The 8,190-nt window shown below is 32.7% G+C and overlaps 1 protein-coding gene across 2 annotated transcripts in view; it reads right to left on the minus strand.

Moving 5' to 3' along the window:
- Nucleotides 1-7,784, minus strand: part of LOC128164722 (WD repeat and FYVE domain-containing protein 3-like) — a 54,073-nt gene extending 46,289 nt beyond the window's left edge. For both annotated transcript variants that reach the window (XM_052828716.1, XM_052828715.1), the window contains exons 1-5: nt 7,687-7,784; nt 4,815-4,896; nt 3,663-3,839; nt 2,762-2,885; nt 2,326-2,600 (exon numbers count right to left, since the gene is read on the minus strand). In XM_052828716.1, coding sequence (XP_052684676.1) covers nt 2,326-2,600; nt 2,762-2,885; nt 3,663-3,839 — 576 coding nt within the window. In that variant the 5' untranslated portion in view covers nt 4,815-4,896; nt 7,687-7,784. The remainder of the gene's footprint in view (nt 1-2,325; nt 2,601-2,761; nt 2,886-3,662; nt 3,840-4,814; nt 4,897-7,686) is intronic.
- Nucleotides 7,785-8,190: the final 406 nt, after the last annotated feature.

Here is an 8,190-nt window from a genome sequence, read left to right on the forward strand (position 1 = left end):
CTGAAGCAATTAATATTTTGATACAAAGTGCATTTTTAAGAAAAATATGATGAGAGTGTACTAAACTATCGAAAAATTATGAATCATTATGTGTGGTTTATCTGTTTTAGTTTATTTTTATTTGCAAGAGATATATCAGTTGCAGATTAAAACCAATTCACCTAAGACAATTTATCATTTGACAATATTTTCTAAATATTTGCTGCAGCGTTACGGATATCAGGGGGAAAAACAGATTTGGCATCTGTTCATTCCAGTGCTTCTTATGTATATTTTCCACGACGGATAATCTATTCTTATGTTTTAAAATCAACAAAGTGGTCATTTTTTATGTAATATTAGCATAATATGCTATTTAAAGTTTACTCTATTGAAATATAGTGCATCAAGCTTATTGTTTTCTACAACATGTGATTTGATAAAAAAAAATATCAGGTGACCAAAATATATTTGGCTTTTCAACGTTGTATTAATATGCATGCATGTTTATATCGAAATGGTATTATTCCCGGATCAGAATATTTGATAAATACTCTGTTCATGATTTTTTTTAAAACATGATTAGTTACGGATGTCAGTATTTTAAAGAACTAATACCCGAAACTAAAACTAGTAAGAGTTTATATATACTTGCGAAAAACAGACCTTATTTAGTTGACTTATTAGTAACAATACATATACATATGTATATATATGCATTAATGCATTAAATGCGTATATACATTAATGCAAAGCAGGCAAACATGGAGAAACATAAGTGAAAATCCGAAAAAGGTGAGATGTGGATTCAGTCAACCCATATTTAAAGGGGATAAGACCCCACTTCCTCCACATAAAAAAGGAAGTTTAGGAAGATATAACCTTTAAATTTCATGACTATTTAAAACATCATAGGAGTAGATATTTGTGAAATGATAATTTCTGACATCCGTAACGAACCATCCAAGCTTTTTATCAAATATAAAAAGACAACTGATTTATATGTTTAACTTTTTACCGGTATATTTCATAATTGTGTTTGGGACATCAATCAGAGCATGCAATTTTAATACAATTAGGTATTTCACTATTTTAGACAGATATTTCATGTCAACATTTTTAAATCTATGTAACGTTGATTACATACTAATTAAAGGAAAGAAATTTTATAAAAAGCGTGATTATTAAGTTAAAAATGTATTTTCTACAATGAATAACCTGTATTTGATTTTTATTCTCTAATATTTGGTTGTAAAATGTATTGGAAAAAATAATTCTCCATGAAAAAGGTCATTTGCTAACTTCCGTAACTTTGGGTCATTATCTTTAAAAATCCTTCTGACATCAATTTGTGATGTACAATTTCTCAACATCTCTATATTAATGTTCTGTTGTTTCAATATTTTAATTAAAATCATTGAACATATGAAATTGTTCCTAGTTTACATTTGAATTTGAATGAAAGATGATGCATTATTTTCTTTTTTATTATTGAAAATAAAGATTTTCTTAAAATAAAGATATTTTTGAAAATATGTTCCCCTTAAATTTAAATTCTTCATGATTCTGTCAAATATGTCATTCGTATTCAATATGATATCAAACAAAGTGGCTAGTGATGTTTACTGTTATTGTACAGGCCGAGGAATAGTTGCATTAATTCACTTCTGACTTCCGTAACAGGGTTTTTAATATGGTCTTCAAAATCAAATATTTCGTGAACGAAGAAATTTTGGTGAGTCAAATTTCACAATTATATCGGCGAATAGTTGTACTTCAATATTATTACAATTAAAACACGAATATCAAAAGTTCATTTTTCACTGAAAGCAATCCCATATTTGGAACCATTTCTGGAGAATGGCTGTTCAGTCAAAATCTCAATATTTTTTATCTATATGTATATTTTTTATGGTATTGTCTCAACAGCCTGACTCAAACCAGAGAGTTCACATTAATGAAATTCAATTTCTGTATATATGTAACATGCTATTTGTTTGGCTTTGAGAATTATCATATACATGTAAGACTTCTTAGTCTTAGTCTATGAAACTATGACTTGCTCCTGAAACGTGTCAATCAACATGAATTGTGAACAATTAAGAGCACAAACCTGTACATGGTAAAAGAATATTAAATTTAAATTTTACAGCCAAAATATTGCTTATAAACTAGATTAAAACAATTCATGATTTTATTTATTAATGGTTCATAGTTCATATATTGAGGGTAAACTGTTCCAACCTGACTTGAATTTGTAAATAAGTAAATTCAAGCTTTTGAATTTTTTCTTCAAATGAATCAGTAATGAACACTGTAAAGCAAAAATAACATAAAAGAGCATACCTGAACCCAAATTTTTTGCAGCAATGCCCGCCTCTCCTCAGCAGTAAATTCTGAGTTCGGATTACATTTGTCTGGGTCCTCGATTTCGGGCAGATCAAAGAACAGGTAGAGACACTTGACGAGGGTAGAGGGGAGGGAGGCAGCGGTCATACAGTCGATCAGGGCCTGGTTCCCACAGGACAACAGATTGAGGGCGGTCAGCAACATCCAGCCATTGCCGGTGGTCTCTGACGAGTCCATCTCCAGGAAAGTGACTATGGCACAGCTGGCTGCTTCTGTAAAAATAGCCATTTTTCTTAACTTAAGAAATGAGTTTGATGATTTTTTTGTTTTGATTGATCAATGTAATAGAAGAAAAATTGACTATAAAATTTTACATGTGCATGTGCATTGCTGGTAAATACGGGTATATAATATAATGTTATCCTTTACCGACCTGTGCTTTGGTTTGATGCCCTTCTTCGTATCTCTGTGACCATCAGTTTTGAAAGATGACTACAGAATTGTAAGACATCCCCAAACTTCTCAGTCATTTCACTGGCTGGTACCTCACCAAATACCTACAAATGTCAATATTTACAATATGTATGTGGTATACATATTATCAATGGCCAGAACAGTTTCCCCCTCCTCTTTTATAGTGTGGACTCAATGCATTTTAACTAACAAGAAACTATAGTTCTGAATGAAAATAAAAAACAATAACAGTGACAATATTTAAATTATTTTCAATGATGTAAGTTGCAGAAAAATATTTGGTAAATGATTGAGAGGACATGAAATAATTGCACAAGCAGGATGCCAATTTGATAACAGATTTTGAATTATTATTTTTATGAAAGAATTTGTAATTTTTTATTTTGCAATACACAATTATCATACAAAAATTTGCTGATATGCAAATAAAACATCATTGGAATAATAAATTCCCAATAACTGTGTTCATTACATTCAACAATAGCTGTAAAAGCTGTAAAGGTTTGTTATACTTCTTCAATAATATATTTTAATTTCCATTAACCCCCTTACCCCCCCCCCCAAAAAAAAATAACCCAACACTCATCCCCCAATAATAACTACCCAGCAGAGGTACTGTGAGCAAGCTCACATATGATCCCCCCCCCCCCCCCCCCAATGACTTGCCCAAATGACCTTGGGTCTAAATCTTTGTGTGAAGTAGGAACTTCCAATGTTTCTCCATAAGAAAGATATAGACCAGACTTTTCCTTCCAGTGACCTTGAACTTGACCCTATGGGAGAGGGATGGGGGAGGGGGTAAAAAAAAAGAAGAAAAAAAATGTGTAACAATACACATCTTGTAAACAAAGACAGGGTACCTTGACAAAGAGAGGGATCATGTTGTAAAGCTTGTATTCCTGCTCCTCCTGAGTGGCCTTTCGGGTTGGATGTCTGAATTCTGCGAACAGCTTCCTGAGGTGGGTCAGTCCCAGCGCATGGTCTCTCTGATCAGCTGAGGAGCGCCCCATAGTCCCAAGTTTCTTGATGTAGTTCATCTATAAAATCACAGAAAATATAGATACCCTATATTATTTGCTATACCAACATTTGTCATCTATTGATTATTTTGAAAGTAAAAAGTGAGCAAGCTCTAAGAAATACCCTACTTTAGCAAATTACTTGACATTGCTACACTAACACATAACAGTGATGAATGGTGATGCATGCATTAAATTCAGCAAAGAGGCTTAATTAAAATTTTTTTTTGGAAATACAGTAAAACACGCTTATAACGAAGTCCCAGGGACGGCTAATTTAACTTCGCTATAAGCGTAATTCGTTATATCCGTCAAGTTTACAACATGAAATGGAGACTTGGGGAATGGAATTCACTTCGCTGTAAGCGTCAATTCATTATAAGCGTGTTCGCTATAACCGTGTTTTACTGTAATGGAATCAGGATTTCCTGCAAATGTTTAATTCTATCAACTACAAGTTTCATGAAATTCTTTTGAGGGGTTTGAAAGGAGTTGTGATAAAACAAGAATGCTCAGGGCTGATGCAAGACAAGTTATGTTCGAAGGTATAAAAGGAGTTTGACTTACAAACTGTTTTATAAGCTAGTACCAGTATATTTCGTTTAACTTGCATGATCAAACAAAGGCATATAAAATCCCCTTACCCCTCCCAAAATTTGAATTGAATTTGAATGCTGTAAACAATTCATGCATGCATTATAATTCATATCCTTCTTAAACATAAAGTTTTATGAATTTCTCTGTGGTGGTTTAAGGGCAGGGAGGGGGGTTGACAAAAACAGGAGTGATGGATTAACTGACTGACTACTGGTAACTTACAGAAGGGCCAATTTCTTGCATAAGTTAAAATATAAAAAGCATCAAGATGTTCAAACCATCAAAAGTACTGAACAAAAATAGGACAAGTTCCAACTAGCTTGCTGCAGGTTTGAAATCATCTATAGTATTGTTGTTAGAGACTATCTATAGTATTGTAGTTAGAGACTATCACACCTTTACAAAAAGGACATCAGTGTGGGTACCATTCAATCCGGATGTTCCTACTACGGATCATTTCCTTTGCATGGCAGGTAATCTACAAGAAGAGGAAACATTATTCATTTTTATTCATAAACATACCACTGAGATCCTTAATATCAACAGGAAATATAATTAAAAATTGCTATTTATTATCCTAAACTAGTACATTTTACTTGAAATTAGAGTGTCATTATATTGTTTCCTTATACACATTACATGTATATATATACATGTATATATGTAAAACTTATCTAAACTTTTTCTCCAAATGAATTTTATACTGGTAAGGAAGGATGGGGGGTTTTCTAATAAAATACATTTTTAGTATTTATAAGTCTGGGAGTCTTCAGGCTAGACTTTACATTAAAGTTGAAACATATTTCATGGACAAATAGAAAGCATTTTTGAACTTTTATTGTCATGGAAAAGAAAAACACATATCTTAGAACTGATATTTGAAGTAAATTTTTAAAAAATAAGAATGGCAACCTAAAAAGATGTCCTAATATCCTTGCTTTAAGTGTGTATTAAGTGTTATTATTTTATCTTGTCTAATCAATCAATTTTGAATAATAGTTAACATGCATAATCAATTATACCCTGTACATTGCAATCACAGTAATATCCTAAAACATGTAATAGCAATAAAATTAAAAGTCCCTAATGAAATTATACATTTGTTTAATACAGTTTATTCTTTAGAACATGTCTTATAAATTTTAAGCATTTCAAAACAGATCTAAATAGTAAAGTATGCTCTGAAAGATTATATTTTCCTTGGAGCCTTAATTGTTTTGTTTTAAACAGGAATTGTTTTTTAATGCATCTGCACATGTGTACACTAGCTACTTCATTGAAGTTAAACAATTCAAACCTTGTATTAAAGTCATCTCAAACTAAACTTCTTCTGTATCCATTGTAAACATGGAGGGACCTTAATTAAAATTTCCTAATTAATGCATTAAGAACTTCAGCAATAGCGACCGCAGCACAGGCAAGCACAAGCAGCACAGGCTAGCACAGTAAGCAATGTGAGCTCTACATGTAACAACAACTCCTGGACAAAAAGAAAATTCGAATTACTGCTCCCTTTGACCTACTGATTTTTTTTTTGTCATTAGAATCATACCCACAAATTCCATGTAAATAGCATATGGCTTCCAATTTCCCATTCTCATGAGAACAAGGAAAACTGTATTTTAAGAACTTCATGCACCACAAAGATAAACAAGAGATGTTTGTGAAACACCTATGCCCCCCTCCCTTGGAAATATCCACAAAGAAAATGAACATAATTAAACTGCAAACATTTGGAATTTTTCTAAGTCCAAGGGGCATAACTCTGTCGGAAATTGCTCTATCATATCCAAAATCAAACTTGACCTAGATATTATTTAGATTAACCTGTATACTAAATTTCAAATTAATATGTGCACCCTCTGCGAAGAAAATGAGCGGAAACTGCAAATAACTCAAATTTTTCTAAGTCCAAGGGCCATAACTCTGTCAAAAATTGCTCAATTGTACCTAATATCGAAATTGACAGAGATATTATCATGATAAACCTGTATACCAAATTTCATTTCAATATGTTTATCCTGTGCGAAGAAAATGAGCGGAAACTGCAAATAACTCAAATTTTTCTAAGTCCAAGGGCCATAACTGTGTCGAAAATTGCTCAATCGTACCCAATATCAAAATTGACCTAGACATTATCATGATAAACCTTTATACCAAATTTCATTTGAATATGTTCATCCTTTGCAAAGAAAATGAACGGAAACTGTTGGTGGACCGACCGACCGACAGACAGCAGCAAAGCAATATGCCCTCCCTTCTTCGAAGGGGGGCATAATAAAACATTCTAATGCTCATAGTTTATTCTCCGAGAAGTTTTTAAAAACTCAGACGACACCAAATCTACAATGCCAAAGTAAACTCTGGTGCCCCAATAATTTTAAACAAGTTAGAGGAAAGAACGCTGCATTGAACACTTTATCAAATCTATATATGAATCCTTCAATGACAATGGCATTCAAAGATGCAACTAAATGATTAACCATGTTTTCTTCATTGTTTTTTTTTTTCAGAAGAAAAAATTGTATTTTGTTTATTGAATTCTGCACCCAATTAGTTAAACCACCCTAATTTGTGAATATGTAATGATCATGATGATACATATACACTTAATTTCTGGGTGTATTTAATGATATGCTGCGCTCACAGCAATATAGTCTCACTGTAGAATGTATATAGTAAATGAAAACTGCAATACCTTAATAATTTGCACTTGAATTAATGGACAAAACAGCATGTTAAAATAAAGTTATCAGGTTTTTTTCCACGAATGACTATTTATTTGGCTACATAGAGAAATCTTGTCGTTCAGACAAACTAACATTTTGGCCATTAAATTTTGCTATATGGAGAATAGCTTACATTCCTTCTTAACTTCATAAGCAAATTATATTGTACACAAGGAAGGCCTACATTTCAAGTATTACTCATTTCTATGAAACAACAATTACAGATATTGAGATATAAATGAACTGAAGAAGAGAAATGCCAAACGGTTTCTGATTCACCTCTCTTATTTTACAAAGGACACTCTTTCAAATAAATCTAGTTTACTTTTGGGCTTAGAAGCACATTTATAATCCAACAGATAGTAAATCTCAGACACTTAAAAGAATATACGACACTAGGTTCACACCCCATCTTTTAAGTCAGAAAATCAATAGAGCAAATTATAATATTTGGCAAACGTGACAAATTTTGCCACCAATTTGCAGTATTCCTATACAATCATTACAGCAAATAAGACAATTATATATCGCAAAACTACCTTCATTAATGTTTTTTCACATTTTCAGTTTATATTAGCAGAATTAAGTGTTTCCAGTTCAGCCATATTTTCTCTTTTACTTCCGTGCATCTCATTTTCGATTTCATCATAGATGGCGCTTCTTCTTTCGATTTGGAACGGGAAGGGGGGGGGTGAAAGAGTGGGGATGTGTGGGTTTTGTTTTGACCAATTCGATGAAAATTGTTTAAGGGATCGATGTTAATATGATTTAAAGGCTTACAAATTATTTGAATTGTGAAGTAGAGATAAATGAATTTATTTTACATACAACAGATAAATTCAGAACTCAGACACGTAGTTTTTTGTTGTTGTTTTTTTTGGTGGGGGCGGGGGGGGGGGGGGCAAGGGCAAGTCATTGTCCGGAGTCCGCATAGATGGGAGGGAAATCAGAGGATCGTATGAACTGGTCGTAGTTTGCGACGATGGGATGGGGGGTTTTGACCAAACTAAATGGTATCCCCCCCCCTTTTTTTTTAATTCTTG

The sequence above is a fragment of the Crassostrea angulata genome, chromosome 10, assembly GCF_025612915.1.
Source record: "Crassostrea angulata isolate pt1a10 chromosome 10, ASM2561291v2, whole genome shotgun sequence".
Taxonomy (NCBI): Eukaryota; Metazoa; Mollusca; class Bivalvia; order Ostreida; family Ostreidae; genus Magallana; species Magallana angulata.